This window comes from Poecilia latipinna, unplaced genomic scaffold (genome assembly GCF_001443285.1).
Source record: "Poecilia latipinna isolate Pla-1442-1.1 unplaced genomic scaffold, P_latipinna-1.0 Scaffold1350, whole genome shotgun sequence".
NCBI lineage: Eukaryota > Metazoa > Chordata > Actinopteri > Cyprinodontiformes > Poeciliidae > Poecilia > Poecilia latipinna.
Genome location: NW_015113966.1, coordinates 73,594 through 92,267, shown reverse-complemented (window position 1 = coordinate 92,267; position 18,674 = coordinate 73,594). Strand labels below are relative to the sequence as shown.

The 18,674-nt window shown below is 40.2% G+C and overlaps 1 protein-coding gene across 2 annotated transcripts in view; it reads left to right on the top strand.

The window, feature by feature from the left end:
- Nucleotides 1–18,674, top strand: part of adcy2b (adenylate cyclase 2b (brain)) — a 70,362-nt gene that overhangs the window by 37,974 nt on the left and 13,714 nt on the right. Inside the window, exons 8-18 of one of the 2 annotated variants that reach the window (XM_015056035.1) lie at nucleotides 1,247–1,405; nucleotides 2,523–2,655; nucleotides 5,252–5,428; nucleotides 5,512–5,552; nucleotides 6,066–6,146; nucleotides 7,249–7,318; nucleotides 8,822–8,919; nucleotides 9,540–9,624; nucleotides 14,681–14,818; nucleotides 17,157–17,276; nucleotides 17,666–17,850. In XM_015056035.1, the coding sequence (XP_014911521.1) occupies nucleotides 1,247–1,405; nucleotides 2,523–2,655; nucleotides 5,252–5,428; nucleotides 5,512–5,552; nucleotides 6,066–6,146; nucleotides 7,249–7,318; nucleotides 8,822–8,919; nucleotides 9,540–9,624; nucleotides 14,681–14,818; nucleotides 17,157–17,276; nucleotides 17,666–17,850 (1,287 nt within the window). Of the gene's footprint in view, nucleotides 1–1,246; nucleotides 1,406–2,522; nucleotides 2,656–5,251; nucleotides 5,429–5,511; nucleotides 5,553–6,065; nucleotides 6,147–7,248; nucleotides 7,319–8,821; nucleotides 8,920–9,539; nucleotides 9,625–14,677; nucleotides 14,819–17,156; nucleotides 17,277–17,665; nucleotides 17,851–18,674 lie in introns of both variants that reach the window. The other variant, XM_015056034.1, reaches the window with a different exon arrangement.

The following is an 18,674-nucleotide window of genomic DNA, read 5'->3' as shown; positions in this document are numbered from 1 at the left end:
GGGCAAAAAAAAATTTTTGTTTGTGGGGTTCTAAAAATCCGGTTTCTTTTGGCCTCTTCTTTTTTTTTTTTTTTTTTTTTTTTTTTTTTTTTTTTTCATCAGAAGTACTTTCAAAACCTTGCAAAAGCGTTCACACACCCTGAACTTTTTTGTTGCAGCCACACACTTCACTGTAATGTATCTGGACTTTATTTGTCAGACCAAAATATTGGGGTCTGTGAAGTGGATTGTATTCCATTGTTGCTTTTGCTGGATGTTTAAGCACACAACTAATAATCCCCTTTTCACTATACAATTCGACCTGACTCAGCTATAATCTACACGGTTTAAAGGTTTCTCCATTGCAATTGATTATCAACTTCAGTGTGTGGGGTTGCCATAGTAACGCGTTTCTACAGTCTGAAGATGCGATCTACAGGTGAAAAGTAGCTTGAATTAATTCTGGCGTAAAGCATCTTTTATTAATTCTTACGCATGCTGTCCCATAAACTAAACTTGTGACACAAGCGGAACACAACGCAACGATGGAGGACATCGAAGCTACAATGAACAGCCTGTGGCTTTTTTCCAGACTCAAAAAGAGGAGGAACAGCCAGAAAAAGATTGGAGAAGTTTATACGAGACGCAGGTCGAATCCTTGTAAGCGAGTCGCTCTTGTTACGCCGTAGCCAATCAGTGCTTACTCCACTTGAGATTGGATCCCATCAATCACATCCCAGATGATTTGCATCTGACTCACCCTGCGGTTACAACAAGCAACAAGACGGAGCTGAGAGGCGTTAAACAAAAGCTGAAAACGGGAGAAGTTACACCGCTAGCTTAAGCGTTGGTCTGAAACCGAAAGCGGTAAAATCTTTGTTAAAATAAAATGTTGGGTTTGATCACATTGATCACATTGCGAGATTGGGAGTCGATTCTGGACCGACCGGCCAATGCCAATGGGTTGAATTTTTCAGGTTCCATCTAAACTCTACTCCAGAACTCCCATAATCCTTTTGGTTTATCTCTAATTAATACGATCCTGGCAGTTTAGGTGGCCGACCATATCGTCTTCGATGTCTTAGAAGACGAACTGAGCCGACCGCTGAGAGACGTTCAACACTAAAGTTCTAACAAAATACACTGAAATCTGTGGTTGCAACATGAAGAGGTCTCGAACACACGACTTGTCCTCTCCTTGTATGTCACCCTCCGGTGAAAACAGAGGTCAGAGGTCTGTTTCTGCTCTGTCTCTCCCCGTCCACAGGAAGGTCCGTGACGCCACCGGGGTGGACATCAACATGCGCGTCGGCGTCCATTCCGGGAATGTCCTCTGCGGCGTGATTGGCCTCCGCAAGTGGCAGTACGACGTGTGGTCGCACGACGTCACGCTGGCCAATCACATGGAGGCGGGAGGAGTGCCGGGGTGAGATTCCTCAAACGGAAGCAGCAATTTCACAGCAGTGTTTGTTGGTAATTACTGTGCAACCATTACGGTGGCCCCTAAAGGACAAATGCACTTTCAGTGAGACTTGGAACATGAGACAAGTCTGTTATAATTACACCTATTATAGCATTTTAGTAAATTATAGCTACCTCAGTTGACTAAGCAGCTCTGCATTAGTTATGTCGCCATTAGGTCTGCCTGCCTGGCGCTGTAACAAGCTCTGAAAATTGGCCGATGGGTCAGTATACGCTCCTCTGAAAATAAGCTCTCTGGTACCGCAGTGTTGTCTCACCGGGCTGCTAATGGTTTGTCTCCTGCTAAGACAGTGGTTCCCAAACATTTTCTGCCCCCCCCATGGATTACAAATGGCTGTCTAGTTGAACGATGCGTGTGTGTGTGTGTGTGTGTGTGTGTAGGTGTGTGTGTCGGTGGGGGGGGACTCCCTGTCTGTAAGAACGGGGGAATCGACTTTTTGGGGGGCAAAATGAATCGTAGCTGAACATAGACAACAACATCGGTAGCCCACAAGGTACTTGTTAAGCTTAAGGTTCTGTATTGATATTAGCTAGTCATCCTTTAGCTAACATTACCTGCACCAACAGCTTTACTCAACTCAGTTGGTTAGTTTGGAGGGAAAAACTGTGAAAAGTTCTTTGCGTTTTGCTGGTTTGCTGCCGTGATTCTAACACAAACCTGCGTAGCTCCGCACAGCAGCAGCAGGTCTCCTTCACTGCCGCACAGGTGTAAACCCAGCGCAAGTGTCATAGCGCTCATATTGCATTTAAAGGCGGCTCGAAAAAACAGCCGCCTTTAAATGCAACATTTTTTTATGATAATAAAAAATAATAATAATAATATAAAAAAGGCCCACATCGACTGAAAAAGTAAAAACAAAATGTATTTCCATCTTCTCCTAACTGTGCGCGCGAAGGTAACAAACCGAGATGAAAAGGGAGAACTGCAGGTGGGAGTGGTTCGAAAGCCGGCAAGCAAATAACCTGCTTTTTTGTTTTGTTTTGTTTTTTATAAAAGCTGTCAACAGCGCTGTGACGCAGGTACTTCGCCTCTCATTATGTGTCTGCTCGTTCATCTCCAGGCGGGTCCACATCTCCTCGGTGACGCTGGAGCATCTGAAAGGCTCGTACAAGGTGGAGCCCGGAGACGGACAGAGCAGAGATTCCTACCTGAAGGAACACAGCGTGGTCACCTACCTGGTCATCAACCCCAAGGTGAGACGCCGCCGCATGGAAACTCACCTACCACTGTCACAACCTTTAACAATGAATACAAATGACTGGAAGTCTAATTATTTGCAGTTGAGGGAACAAAAATAACTAACTACCTCGTTGCACTTAAATACAAAAGATGATTAGGGCCAATATAAAAAAAAGTCTCAGAATTGGAAAAAGTATTGCTTCATGCAGTCAAAAATCACCACAACCCTGATGCACTCCATATATTTCAGTTTAATAATAAAAAAAAACTTTCATAATTTCCTGAACTACTTTCTGTTGGTTTATCTCAGCAAACTTCAACCTTGTGGCTTTGACCCACTTCACTAAAACATTTAAAAAACAATTATGAAAGATTTTTTTATCAAATAGACAAAAAGAACTGGTCTCAATAAACGATAAATCAATTAATCACATCATAAGTTAAAAAGAGCTCAGTCGTTTCTATTTGGGTGATTTATAATTTCTCTCTTTTTCTACCACAAACTGGACGATAAAAGTTTTCAGTCTGGTGTTTTGGTCTCAGTGAGCCGTTTTTTGTTTAAGGACAATTTTGTTTCCAAAGACTTAAAAACTGATTTTATTTGTTGTTTCTGTTGTTTTGTTTATTTATTTTGGATATTTAAAATGTCTTCCAGTGTTAAATGTTCATTAGAATTTGTAATTTATTGATCTTTGATAATGTGGTCTTGCTTTATTGTGTCATTTCCATTATATTTCTTGAAAATGGTAGCTAAACAACAATATTATCGTTTATCGGAAATAACTTCTAGGACAACCAAAATACAAAAACAAATATATAATTTGAGAGCAAATCGAAACAAAATCTTTTTTGAGGTGCAGTTGAGGCACCACAGTACAAAAATAAAATAAAATTTCAAGACTGAATCTGAAACTAAAGTATTGATGAGCTGATATCGATCCGATTCCGACTTGGTATCGATACTTTGGATCAATCCAAAACCAGGGGCTTTATTTTTGTAAGTGATTTCATTTTCCATAATTATGAGACGGACTCATTCAGCTGGTGTCCTTCTCAGATCTAAGCAGACATATAAAAATACATTTTAGTTGAATATTTTTATTTTTTGAAATTACTCATCTTTTGGGTATATTTAAAAACCTTTAAGGCAATTAAATTAAACCTCTAGGCAATTAATATTTTCTCACTCCGGGGCAAAACCTTTTTTGTTTTTTAATAATAAAAAAAAAAGGTCACATAAAAGCCCAATAAAACAGATGAAATGGCTGTGATGTGATAAAATGTGGAAAACTTTTTACAACGCGCTGTAATTATCCGGTTTCGGGTAATTATAACGAGACAAAACAGCCAAAAAAAACAATCTCCCTCCGTCCATTTGGACACCCTCGTCAAGGTTAACCCAGAAAAAACAAACCCACAGACAAATCATCTCCACCCTTCCTCCTGCTCCCGGACGCGCCGCTAATAAACACCGACATTGTCAAGTAGTGGAAAAATAATGGAGTGTAGCAGTGACTAAATGTTATCAAATGTTGGCAGGTGTTTGGTCAGTCTCTCGGCTCAGAGAGGATTATGTTTACGAGCACGCTCTCCGCTGCGGGCGTATGAGAGGATTGTGACATTGTGCAGCTCCTCCTGACAAAACAGGACATTAAGGTCTGATTGGGGATATTTAAAGGACCTGACTCTTCTGTGAACCATCCGTGAAGAACATCGCTTTTTAAAAAAAAAATAATAATAATTCTCCTGACATCCAGAGTGTGCTCAGATTGTTTGGCTTGGCAACAGACAAAAAAAAATTGAGCTTTAACCAGAGCATAAATTGGCCAAACCGCACACTTTCTTTCTCTCTCTTTCTCTCCCTCTCTCACTCTAAATAATGAGCAGGAAAACCTTTTTGCCTCCTTCAGGCGGTCTCTGTTCACCCTCTATTTAATCTGATGCATTCAGTATATTTACACGGCTTATGTTTATCTTTTCCTCCTCCTACACCAAAATGTTGTCACTGTAATTAATAGATTTTTGCACATGTCCGCTGAGCTTTTTCTTCTTTTTTTTTTTTTTTTTTCAATATTCTAATAAGTATCAAGACAAGGCTGCAGGTGCTCTCTGACATTTTCATTGAGCCCAGTCCAAACATGGTGCCTGTACCACAGAAGGTGTCATCTCTGCTGTCACTGTCATTAAACATCACTGTTAGAGCTGAAAATAGCCTCAGCCAGACTTTTTTTTGCGTGTGTGCGTGTGTGCGTGTGTGCATGTGTGTGCGTGTGTGCGTGTGTGTGTGTGTGTGTGTGTGTGTGTGGTTTGCGAGCAATTAAAACACATTGCCCGAGGTGCGGCTCTTAATCCTCCACCGATTCAACTCGAGTGGCAGAAAAACACTCGTCGCTAAAATAAACGCCGGCCGCTGCGTCATCCGCCGCTGAAAAAATAGTGTTTCAAGTTGCTCAAAAACACTGACAGGCGAGTGGAAAGTGTGGAAGGCTGTCAAACGTCCCCAGCAACCCCACCCCCTCCGGCTCACTGTCCATCTCGCTTTTACGCCCACAGAATCGGTGCATTTTCACCTGTCGGGTTTCCTCTCTGTTTTCCAAATGTTGTCCTCAGATGGAGAGGCACAGCCCGCTGCTGGGCGTGCGCTCCCGACCGTCTCTGGACGGGGGGAAGATGAGGGCGTCCGTCCGGATGACCCGCTACCTGGAGTCCTGGGGTGCGGCCAAGCCCTTCGCCAACCTCCATCACCGAGACAGCATGACGGCGGACAACGGCAAGATCAACACTACAGTGAGTGACCTGTGTCTGCTTATTCTCTGCCTCACCTGCACACAGAGGGTCGGCGCTCACAGTGAATGCGTTTCATGTTCCAGGACGTTCCTATGGGGCAGTACTACTTTCAAAGAAGAGAAAGGTGAGACAGCTGTCACTCCTGGTCAAGGCACATGCAGCAGTTTGGAGTTTCCGCTTCTAAAACACCAAATTAAATGTGTTTTCATTGTGACTGCGATTAAATCAGCACTAATAGTGCAGATTGCATTCGTGGAGAAACTGCAGAAACTCAAAATCTTACCAAGTATTTTTGGTCGAGTTTCTAGTTCATATATCTTAGTACATTCAAAATAAAACAAGCAAACTCACAAGTAACTTTTCTGCAAAATATAGGAGCTCATTTAAAGTCAATAATTACTTAATATTGATGAAAAAGTGCTAATTCCACTGGAAGATTGTTTCACTTATAACATTTTTCCCATGTTATAATAGATTGAAATAATCTGCCAATAGAAGTAGTAGTTTTTCAAAGGGTTTAATTTGAAAAATTGTTGGTCAATCATATAAAAACCCCATGAAATACACTGAAGTTTGTTGACATTTCTTATCCTTTTCTTCTGCTCTTAATCATATTCTTCTTTTCCTTTAACTGAAGATCCAAATCTCAGAGAAAAAGATTTGAAGAAGAACTCAACGAGCGAATGATTCGCACCATCGATGGCATCAACTCACAGAAGTAAGCTCAATGTCTGCTGAGAAACCCTCCTGTTTATGAAAGATAAATTATATAAAAATACAGATAAAAAATAAATGCAAAGGAAGCTGAAAGTCAGTATCTCTTTCTGAACAGAAAAGCTTTTCATGTTGTCAAGTCCAAGTTTTCCTCTCATTCAAAATGTGTTCAGGCAGAAACTGAAACTAATTAATCTGCAAACAGCAAAAAAGCAAAAGACATCTTAAGACATGTGTTGGACCACACAAATGTAACTTTCTGGAGAAAATTAACTATTTAGCACTGGGTGTGTAGCTGGTAGAGAGTGGATGTTACTTTACACACTTATGCTTTATTCTGAACCTCCACACTGCAAAAACACAAAATCTTACCAAGTAATTTTCTCCAGTTTCTAGTTCTAATGTCTTCGTTCAATTGAAAATAAAAAAACAGCAAAGCTAACATACAAGTAACTTTTCAGCAATAAATAGGAGATTGTTTTTAGTAAATAATTCCTTGATATTGATAAGAAAGTACTAGTTCCATTGTCTGATCATTTCACTTATAACAAGACATTTTTCCCATGTTATAAGTGAAATAATCTGCCAAAAGATTTAGTACTTTTTCATCAAAATTAACGAATTATTGACTTAAAACAAGCTCCCATATATTGCTGAATATTTACTTATAAGTTAGTTTTGTCTTATTTCAAGTGAACTAGGATATTTGCACTAGAAACTGGAAGAAATTACTTGGTAAGATTTTGTGTTTTTGCAGTGTACAGTCTGGTTTGGAGGGAGGTTTCAATACATCACCAGATGAACAATGATGGGTACGGAGATATTTTAGGCAACACAAAGAGAAATTCCTAGAAATCTTTTAGAATAATGCATCTGACCAGTGTAGTTATGTGCAGGAATCACATGAGGCACCGCGATTTCCGTCTCAACATCAACTGTTATCACCTATCCTCTCCTGAGGAAAGTTACCAAACTCGTTTGTTAGTTCCTCCTGAGACCAAATCAAGGTGAAAGCCCCACCACCTGCAGCATCTCAGCTGGTAAATAAGGCATCAGGAGGAATGACTCGTCGTCCTGTGGTCTGTCTGCTCCCATTGTGTTTCCAGACAGTGGCTGAAGTCTGAGGACATCCAGAGGATCTCATTGTTCTTTCACAACAAAGCGCTGGAGAAGGAGGTAGGCGAAAGCACACACAACCGCAGACAGCTCCATCCACCGGGGAAACAAATCAATGGAATAATGTGGAATAAAACAGACAGTTTGTCACAGAGACTCTGCAGGCTTGTCAAAGTCTCTGATCAACTTTGTCTTCCCACTTTGAAACTTTATCCTGAAGTTGTTGCTGTTGTTCCGGTAAACATTTCAGGTCGTGTCTGCTTCTCTTTTGTTGAATTTTAGACGCATTTCGAAAAAATGGCCACATTGCCTTTGCTAAAGTATTAAAACCTCTTGAACTTTTTCACACTTTACTGTGTTACATTCACAAAATGAAACGTTAGTTTGTGGGATTTTATTTGTGAGACCAGCATAAAGTAGACTGTAATTGTGAAGTGGGAGGAAACAAACTTTTTTCCTGAGTCAATAGGTGAAAGTGTTAGATTTAAGATTTCTGCCAAAAATAGCATCACTGCTGGACGATGTTTCAAACCACATGCATCAGTCTGATGCTGAACTGGAGAGATATTTTGGTGAAAGATCGCTGCATCCTCAGTGCACAAAGAAGCATTATCACCTGCTCCAGAATTACCACGGATGGTTTGAACAGGTTTTGTAATAATACCGCTTTAAAGTTCTTAACCTATCTACCATGTTCTGTAAGAGTGTATTCACACCAGCTTTGTTTAGTCCGCTTTAATCAAACTCTAGTTCATTTGCCTGGAAGGTCTGGTTCATTTGGGGAGGTGTGAATGTGCAATCAAACACTTGATTTGGATCAAACTTTAGTCCACTTAAAAACCTACGTTTTGGTTCAGTTGAAGTGAACTCTGGCGCAGTTTGAAAGCATATATGATTGAAATTCGGACCGCTCCAAAAGCAGGACATGAGCTATAACGCAGGGCATTCTGGGTAAATACAACCAAAACAAATAGTTGTCTAAAACTAACGGGAGAAGTAGCGTGAAATCTGTTACCAATAACATGAGAGAAAACCGACAAACGCTGTAAGCTGATGCTACTTCTTTTTTGTTTACATCTGTCAAAGGAGGAAGCTGCACCCTTTTCTTCTTCTGATGTTTCCATATCATTTCCTTCAGCAGTCCTTGGTTTAGCGCCCCCACAGGCGAGGGGAGTGAACAGACTTTTCAAAGGGTTTGGCTTGTTTTACACAGCGAACCGCAGCAGATGAAAATGTAACAAATGTTGCAATTTTGGTCCCAAATTGAACCAAGTCTATTGGACGATCAGGTGTGAAAACACAGTAAAGAGCCTCCAAGATCTTTACAAACCAGCTGGATTGAAACTGAGATTGAGTTACAACCAGCAGGACTCTGGTTACTAATTAAGTGACTTTTGTATAGGATTTTATGTATCAACTGATCTGTTGGTCTACATAAAATCCCAACAAAATAGCCTCTGTTTATTCCTTCTGGTTGTGATCTTGCGCTCATATTTCATTACGCTTTGCAGCATTCTGCTTTACCCCGGAACCATCTTTCTCATACTTCTCTTCTCTCAACAGTACAGATCCACCACCTTACCCGCCTTCAAGTACTACGTCACCTGCGCCTGCCTCATATTCTGCTGTATATTCGTGGTGCAGATCCTCGTCTTGCCCAAGTAAGTCTTTGGTTCCTTTCACTCGACTCGCACGGCACACTCTGCCGGCAGCGTCGGCCGCCTCCAGCTGCGGTGGCACGCTGATGCGCAAAAGCCATTTGACGCCAGCTGTCTCATCAACGGGGACCCGGCTGAAATGAAAGAGGCAGGGGAGCAAGAGGCAGAATGTTTAAAAAGCCGATGGAGATGAAAGGGCACCGTGTCTGCCAGTGATTATAGATCAGGTGAATCAAAAGCGTGGCGTCGCTTCCACGGCGAGGAGAGAAATCCGCGGTCATGCTAATTTACCGCTTCTCTGAGCCAAAGGTGTAATTCCGCTTCTGAGAGGCCATTGATTTTCTAATTTTTGTCTCTCTCCCCACGCCACTCACCACTACATTGCTCCACAATGTCGAGACGTTACCTCATCTGTTTTATGGCAGTTGTATTTAATTTTCTGCCAAGCGGTATTTATGCTTAAGACAAATGTCCGAATTGAAGGCTTTGTTTCCGGAGATGCCCTAAAATCTCCTGTTACGTCCCATTACTGTGAATGGATTGCAGCTCTGACACAGAGCAGTGGAAACTTCATCACGGTTATGCGGCCCTGGATGGCTCTGCTGAGTGTGTTTATGTTGCAGAACTACTGTGCTGGGGATCTCGTTCGGCCTGACGTTCCTGCTGCTGGCTTTGATCCTCCTCCTTTGCTTCGCTGGTCACATTCTGGTGGGTTTGCTTGGTCTTTGTCTGACTACATACACACACACACACACACACCCTCTTACATGTCATCTTCCACTATCTTTACCAGGACTTTACATCGACTTCCATTCGTTTATCTAGCCTGACGCTGATGGTTACCCTGGTAACCATTACCAGGGCATGCCTGATCCTAAACCCTAAACGTAACCAAAACTCAACTCACAACACCACTTAAAGCAGTTGGTCCCCATAAAGTAGCATATTCTAGGAAAATGGTCTTTACAACTCACACACATCATTGTATTTCAACATAATCGAGGACTTTGTGTTCCCATTTATTTTAATTAATCAAGTTTATTTGTATTGCACATTTCAGCGACAAGGCAGTTCAAAGTGCTTTTCACTGTAGAACATTATACAGTAACTAATTATGAAACGGCGATAGACATTTCTCAAAAACCTTCATAAAAATCATCAAGCAAATATATTTCTAATATATTGATCAATGTTCCAGGTGCTACTAATCAACGGCAGCTCTATAAAGGTGGATTTTTAGTCTTGATTTAAAGGAACTCAGTGTTTCTGCATCTTTGCAGTTTTCTGGAAGTTTGTTCCAGATTTGTGGTGCATAGAAGCTGAATGCTGCTTCTCTATGTTTGGTTCTGGTTCTGGGGATGTAGAGCAGAACCAAAACCAGGAGACCTGAGAGATCTGAAAGGTCGATACAACAGCAGATCTTTAATGTGTTGTGGTGCTAAACTATGATTTATAAACTAACAGCAGTATTTTAAAGTCTGTTCTCTGAGCTACAGGGAGCCAGTGTAAGCATGGAATTGTTCTTTAGGTGGTAAAAGGCTGACTTTATTACTGTCTTTATGTTTCTCTAAAGGTTCAGGTTTCAGTCCACACCCAGATTTCAGGGACCTTTCACAACACGCTTTTTAAATTTTGCCACAGACTGTAAGTTGGATGTAGGTCTGGACTTTGACTGGTCTTTGATTTAAACCAGTCAATGTGTCTTCTAAAAGCAGTGGTTTGTCTAGTAGAGGGGGATGGATGCAAATCACTCTCTTCACAAAAAGTCAACTGCTCTTACATAAAGTGTTCAAAGCTATATTTTAAATTTAGCTCTACGCATTTAATCTTCTGTTCTGTTAGCTACATTATTTTACAAGTGTGCAGACAGTCAGAGGAAATTCATATGCCACTGTTTGCGTCGGATGTTTACGGTTTCTCTTCTCATTCTGTAAATGTGGATTCGCATAGTGTTAGTTTATGTGCGTGATATCTTTATCGCTCCCACCTGAACACATTTAAAGATTTACTGAACGTGTGAGAAATCCACCGACTGGATGTGGCATATAAAGAAATCTGCTCTGTATTCATTCAGAGACTGAGAGCCCCAAAGAGCAGTGTCTCATGAATAAATGATTTCATGCATTCTCTGCCAATCTCCATATCTGTTTTTTTGGAACTGTGGAAATCACTGAGCACATCGGCTCAAACGCTTTAAGTCAATCGTCGCTTCTGGACACGTTACAGTTTTGTACTATCATGAGATGAAACCTCGGGCTTTCATGAATTATTTGGCCGTCACTCTAAGTTGCGGTGTCAATTTTAGGTAACTGCTGTGAGAGACAAGGAAAGACGACTGGAGGACATCAGCTTAATTTTGACAGGCTTGTCTCTTATGAGTTCATGAATTTATAGATATTTTTTGTGTTTAGAATAACTGTTTAAAACATGAATTTCTTAGTTTAATTCCGAGTTAGCTCCATTAGTTAGGAAACTAAATGTTTAGTTTCAAGCAACATTTTCAGCTCCAACCTAAGTTAACCAGCAACATATTTAGTTTGACGCTAAATATGGAGCCTGCTAGCTAAATAAGGTTAAAGGGTAATTTTGAAGCTAAATATTTATGCTAAGTAGTCCATTTGAAGCTAAATTTACAGCTTGCTAGCTTAATATTTAGGTTACAGCTAAACTGTGAAGCTAAATATTTAGTTAGCAAGCTAAATATTTAGCCTCAAAATATTAGCTTCCTAGCTACATATTTTGCTTTAAACAAAATAATAAGCTAGCAAGCTACATATTTAGTTTGAAGTTAAATATGGATTTCACTAGCTAAATATCTTGGTTGAAGTTTGAAGCAAAATATTTAGTTAGGACAGTAAATATTTAGTTTGACGTAAATGTATAGCTTGCTAACTAAATATTTATCTTAAAGCTAAAGTTTGAAGCAAAATATTTAGCTAGCAATGAAATGATTAGCCTCAAACTATTTAGCTTGTTAGCTAAATATTTTTCTTCAAATTAAATATAGATTGGAGCTAAAAATGTAAAATATTTTTCTGTTTTTTTTCTTGCTAATTAAATATGTAGTTTGAAACAAATAAAATGGCAAAAATATGACAGAAACATGAACCGATTTTTAGCATTTATGACAGACTAAATAAGCCAAGTTATTACTGTTAAGCAGTGTAACTTTCTAAATGTCACTAAGTGCCATGATAACACGCCCCTGAGAGTAACCCTCTACACACCTTTGGTCATGAAAGTGATTCGAACACTGTAATAAAACGATTTAGAGAGGTGACCCTGTAGTTTTGGAAGTATAATGCGTAATGTGTTGTGTAATTCAAGGAAATTCTGCTTTAGTTTTCTTTGTACTTTGAGTAGCTTTATTTATTCAGCTTTTCCACACTCGTCTCCCATCTTTGTCCTCACTCAGTAATCTCCCTCTCTGTTCTTGTCCTAAGTTTAGATTGCTTTTTTTCTCTCTTGTATGGTTTTAGCTTTGTTCCATAATCTTAACTTAAATATTACACTTTCCAAAACCCATAATCTGCTGCCTACCTCCCTCCACTGTAATTAAGAAAATAAAATAAAAAGTTGTTGCGATAAAACATAAAATGTCTTGGGTCCATGAAATATTTACAAGCAATTTTTTTATAAGTTGTATTTTCTAAACCATCCTAATTTTTCGTATTGAAACAGTTACTGCGACTAATTCAGAAACACATTTGAATATTTAACAGATATTTTTTTGTATTAAATGAAATCACGTCAAAGCCCCATTTCACTTCAGCTGCTTCTCGTCCAGCTTGAGTAGAGTGATGGTGGTATTTTCATGCTGACACGGTTACCTGTCTTTGGGGTTCCACTGCCGATCAATAAAAGATTCCTCGCTCAAGAAGCCCATTTCCATCTTCGTCCCCAGGAGAGTAATATCACCCAGTAAGTGGGTCAGTTTTAATTGCTGGGAGGATAACCAATAACCTTGGGTCTGTCCTGACCCAGGAGTCGGACTCTGTATTCTGTTTAATTAGAAACAGAAGGCGGGAACAAAAGATCAGGTTTGATGAGTTTGTAAATCAATTAACAGTCCGCGTATTCCCAGGGAAAGACCCCGTGGTCACTGCTGAAAGAGCAGCTAGTTGGCTAACGAGGAGGCACGTCTCAAAACAGTGGGCGCATGTTTTATCTCTGCGCGACTGGTCGGCTTCACGGACGTCACTGTTAACGAGGCACATTATTGCTAAAGAACATTCTCTGTTCGTCTGTGGAAGAGTTCATTACGCGCTCGCTGCGATCAAAGGCGTTTTCTCGGAAAACGTCCTTTCGGACCAAATTAGCCGAGCCGTTGCTAAGAGAAGGCACCGTGTCAACGGCTGGAGAGACAGCTTTCAAGACAGAAAGATAAAGGGATTGGTGTCTCACGGGAATTAAAAATAATATCTGACCTTACAAAAAAAAAAGGGATACATCCTAATGTTGATGCTAATGTTCCTCCTTTCTTGTTTAAAAGCGTTCCTGTACCAGGAAACCAATTTAAAAGTGTGAGAGCCATTAGAGCTCATGCAGTGTGAACATGCTGCGTTGAAGAGCAAGCAATAATAGGTAACAGTCACACTTCTGGACTCAGGAAAATGATTTCAAAGTAGCACAACATCCAGAAGAAAAGGAGTTCAGTCCAAACTTTTATAAGAAAATTAAAAAATTGAACCTTTTTAATAAGGTAGAATTGAGTAATTGCAGTGGGGACACATTTATTGGCAGACCTGGTGAAGATGTGCGAAAAACTTTAAGATAATTACTATGTCAGTCCAAAAATACTTTATCGATCTCAGAGGGAAAGTAAATGTTGTAATTTATATTGATTTAAAATTCTTCAGTGTTATTGTAAATGGTGATGACAGGTAAGATCTCCTGTAGCAGTCTGTATTACAGTGAATGTGAAGGAGCCTCTGACTAAAGACACTGTTTCTCTAAGGTTACGTAATTTTATTACAGTAGCATAAACTGACACTGAAAAAAAATTGAAAAAATCCAATCTTGTTATGCTGAGTGCATTTATTCTATGTAAGTAATATTTATTTTTCTTTTTTTAATCATAGTTGATTTATGATGTGTTATTCGTTTCCTGCCGGGCTTCATCAGATGTTTATTTCAAAAAGGTTTTATGTTGCAATACGTTCCAACAAGATTTTGGAAGTGAAACGGGCCCACAGCATCACAAATCCTCCACCATGCTTAACAGTGGGAGTAATGCCCCTTTTCACCGCCTAACTTTCTGCTTAAAACTGCAAAAACAAAACATCAAAATGTTTTTGGTCTAGTTTATAGTGAAAATATCTTAGTACACTTGAAATGAGACAAAACTAACTCGTAAGTAAGTTTTCAGCAAGTTGTAAAAGCCAATTTTAAGTAAATAATTCCTTAACATTGACAAAAAAAAAAAAAAACTTGTTCCATTTGCAGATTTTTCCACTTGTAACTTGGGGAAAATGTCTTGTTGTAAATGAAATAATTTTCTAGAACCTTTTCATCACTATTCAGGAATTACTGACTTAAAACAAGCTCCTACACCTATATCCCTCATTTTATCAGGATTGCAAGCTAATTTATATGTTATGCAATAACATTCTGTGTGTTTTACATCTTCAGTTTTTAGGTAAAAAAATTTTTAAGTGTGTATTGCTGATATTTTAAACGAATATGCTGGAAGTTTGTCCACTGCTCCCTTCTTTCCCCCCTGTATCTTTGAGTCACTCCTGCTGTTTCCTTGGATCTACAGCAGGGAGGGAAGGGGTCCTTCTGCTCTCTGCCATGGCTCCCGGCTTCCTCTCGCATCATCGTCACTAACAACCCCTGGCTGCGATTGGTCCTCACCATGACGACCACGGCTCTCATACTGGTGATGGCTGTGTTCAATATGGTGAGACTGGCTGGGTAGAAAATGTTGCGAATGTAGTTTGTCTTCTTGCGACTCGTGGGTGTGTGCATGATCAGCAAGCAGCTGCAGATAAAATGTTGGCTTGTGTGGTATTTATAGCAGCAAAAAAATGCAATAAACTGGGTTCGGTTTTATGAAGTCAAGTACTGCAGCACTACCAGCAAAAATAATCACAGAGGATAACTAATGCAGAGTTGGAGGCAGATCAGATAATTCCTACCCAGTAGGAGCAGAACTCCTCCGTTTGGCCTTTGCACTGTTGTTCTAACAGCGAGGCCGTCCAATAGTTGGGAACTTTATCGACGTTTCTTCAAATCTATCGTTAATGCCAGAAGTTTACATACAGCATTTTGTGTCTTGATGAATATGAATATACAATCATGAATGTGAACTTTTCCTTTTGTTTCAAGCTGAATTCAATTCAAAAATTTGGATTTTCACTAAGGACACACCGATCCACTTTTTTACCGATACCGATCTCTGAGGTTTAGTATTGGCTGGTACTGATCCGATACAGATGCTGAATTGACTTAAACATTTCTTTTTTTAACATGCAGACATAAATTTTACTAGTCAGGTTCTGTTTAGGATATTTCATGATTTAACACCATTGGTGGTAATTTGACTTCATTGTGGCTGCTAGAGCTGAACTGAACTCAGCTACTGAAGAAATGTTGAAAAATGATTTAATACAATGGACAGTTAATTTTTCCCCCATAAGACCAGATTAGTTTGGATTTCGTTTTCCCCTTTATTAATGAAGCTAAGGATGCACCGATATGAAAATTTGGGCCAATATCAATATCCAATATAAATATTGCTGCCGTCACCGATTACCAATATTTATAGATATTGTATATCTTGTATATCATATTCCTACCATTTCAACGACCACACCACTGACGTCACGCTTCTTTGCTTCGGTTAAACTTCCCACAATCCTTTGCTGCATCACTATCACTGTCACATGACCAAACAAAAACCACATGACCAACACTTTCTCCTCCCCTTCCAGAAACTAACGGCAACAAGATGGAAATAAATATTGGTTGTTAATATCGGCCCAGTTTTATTTATCAGGCCGATACCGATACGTTAAAGAAAAAAACAATATCAACCAATACCGATGTTAGTTCTATGCATCGCTTTTGAAAACATTTTTTGTATTTGTTGATCTAAAACAAATACATAAATAAAATAAAATGGTTAAAAAAAAATTAATTAGTAACACTAGATATAATGTTAACTTTTGAACCCAAATCACAGATTTTTTGTTTTGAATTATTCATTAAGACACCAAAATGAGTGGAGGAACAGGATTCTAGAAAGAGGAATTTCTCTTTTTGAAAGCAACATGCCTCTCATAAATTAATAGTGGCAGGAAGGTTTTTCCTTCCTGCCACCAGGCAGGTGTGGCTCCAGGAACCTCAGCTGGCAGCGTCAGGTGTAAATCATAACTCCTGGGAACAGCAGCAAAACCTTTTTTGTGGAATAAAAATGGCAATGGCTGTTTCTCAAGTGACAATCAGACATTTTGAAAGAAATTCAAAAAAGAAGAAGAAAAAAAATAAACTATGACTGTGACTGCCAGAGCACCTGCAGGAGAAGCTGATGCAGCCAAGAACAATGGCAGCGGCGCTGGATGAAGGCAAAACAATCGCAGGTTTTCAAACCTCCGCATGGCTTCTACAGAGACGGCGTGATAAAAGTTTCAGGGCTGAACAGGCTGAACCGGTGAATCAGCGCTCCGAGCCGAGTGGCGGGGCTCAGCCTCTGCGCTCTGATGCTTCACGGCTGCAGGAAGTGGCGAACTTGACCTCGCGACTGACATGGAGTCTCTGCGCTCGTTCAGCAGAACAATGAGGAGTGCTTGGACCAGCTGGAGCTCAATAATAACCGCAGTGACTCAGTTGCTCCGCTCTGCAGTTGATTTTCTGTGATTATGTCGGGGTTGATCCTGTCTAGTAGGATTATTCTCCAAGTGCTAATTCTCACTAATCGGCTCATAAAAATATAAAATAATCAGTTAGGAGAACGACTGGCTGACACAAGCTAAATACGCAGCACAAACCGTAGAATTAAAAGTAAATCGCTTGTTAATTCTCTTTATCTGAAAGTGCCAAACTTTTACAATAGCTGCAGATTGCACATGATTTTTCAACGAGGCTGGAGGACAGCTTGATGAACAACCTTCAGACGAGCTCTTTGAATTCAGTGTTTTGCTCATTTTTACCAGGAGCGACTCAGATCTGTATATCTCAACTCATTGCCAGGTGATGTACCATAAATTCAACATGTTTCCTCTGATTTGTTTGTCCAGTTCTTTGTAGAGGATCCTGGAGGAGGTGCAGACGACATCCAGACGGCTGCTCTCTTTGTGAATGTTTCCAACAGCAGCCGGTCCAACTACCTGGAGGACAAAAACAAGTTTTACCTGCCGGTAGGCGCAGCTGGTTGTCAGATTTGTGCTTTGTTGTATAATTAAAACTCGGCTCCTTCAGACTAGCCAGCAGCAATTAGCAAACACCTGGTTGAGCTGAGTATCGGCTGAGTTCGTTATATTAGCTACTTGTCAGCTTGGTAAAAACGTTGTTAAAGGGCTAATAGAGGAGCCATGTTGTGATGACTTCAGAAAGAGCAGGAGCTTCTTAAAGAGACGGATGCCTAAATTCAAGGTGTCAAATCTGGAAGTCAAATTTCTTTAAAGTTATATTTGGTATTTATAGCATTTTTTAGTAACTCAAGGTGACATTTGTTACAAAGTGGCCTGGAAAACACATAACGTTTCCCCTTTCAGACGAGGGTTTCTGCTGTTCTTTACGTCTTCAGTACTTCATCTACTGCTGCATTCTGGGCCTGGTCTCGTGCTCGGTCTTCCTGAGGATCAACTACGAGCTGAAGATGGTAGTGATGCTGGTCGCCGTGGTGATCTACAACATCATCATCCTGCAGACTCACGCCTCCCTGCTGGACAGATTCAACAAAGCCCTCTACCCCACGGACAAGCCGGACAGGTACCGGCCGGTTCTCCTACCTTTTCACATTACAGAGATGGGAAATCTGGTTCGATCTGTATAATCCGACTAACATCCCACATTTCCCTCTGACCTTTGTGACCCCGTCGGTTAATCCCGGCCTATTAAAACGAGCGAGTCTGCAGCAGGGGACCGCTGAAACAACTCGGCGGCAGAGTTGCCAGCATCCCATTCTGCTGTCAGCGGAGCGGAACGGCTGGAAAGAAGGGATGATGAGTGGCAGAAAGAGATAATGCCGCTTGTGTTGATGGAGAAGGATTCAGCTTTTGCCTTTGACTGACAACCGCTGGGAAGAGAAGAAGAAGAAAAGAAAAAAAAACTGTCGAAAGTTTCTCTAGCTCTGAGAGAAGCTGGCAGAAAAAAAAAACCTTGGTCTCTCTCTCACCTTGCTTTGTTAGCATGAGGAGTGAGTTTCTTCTTCTACAGGCAAATAAAGGGGAATCATTTTGAAGTACTAAATGAAAAGGAAATAGACCAAGGCCGCCTAATAAACCTGATTCCTGACACATTATCAACATCCTCAGTTAGCGCTATTTATTTAACAAGTAGCAGAAAAGTCTGTGGGTAGAGTTCAGTCAGCTGAGGTACGGCAGTGAATTTACAGTTCAAATATCTATTTTTGTGCACGCAAACATAACAGAGTTGTGTCTTGTGAGCAAATGAATGCAAACGGAAAATACTGTTCGATCACGTTGAATTAGTTGGCATTTAGATGAAGATGCGCTGGTGTGCCATTGAAACATCCTCCATATATAATGGTGAGTGTCGTAAAATGTGCTTTAAAAAAATTCATCTCATATAAA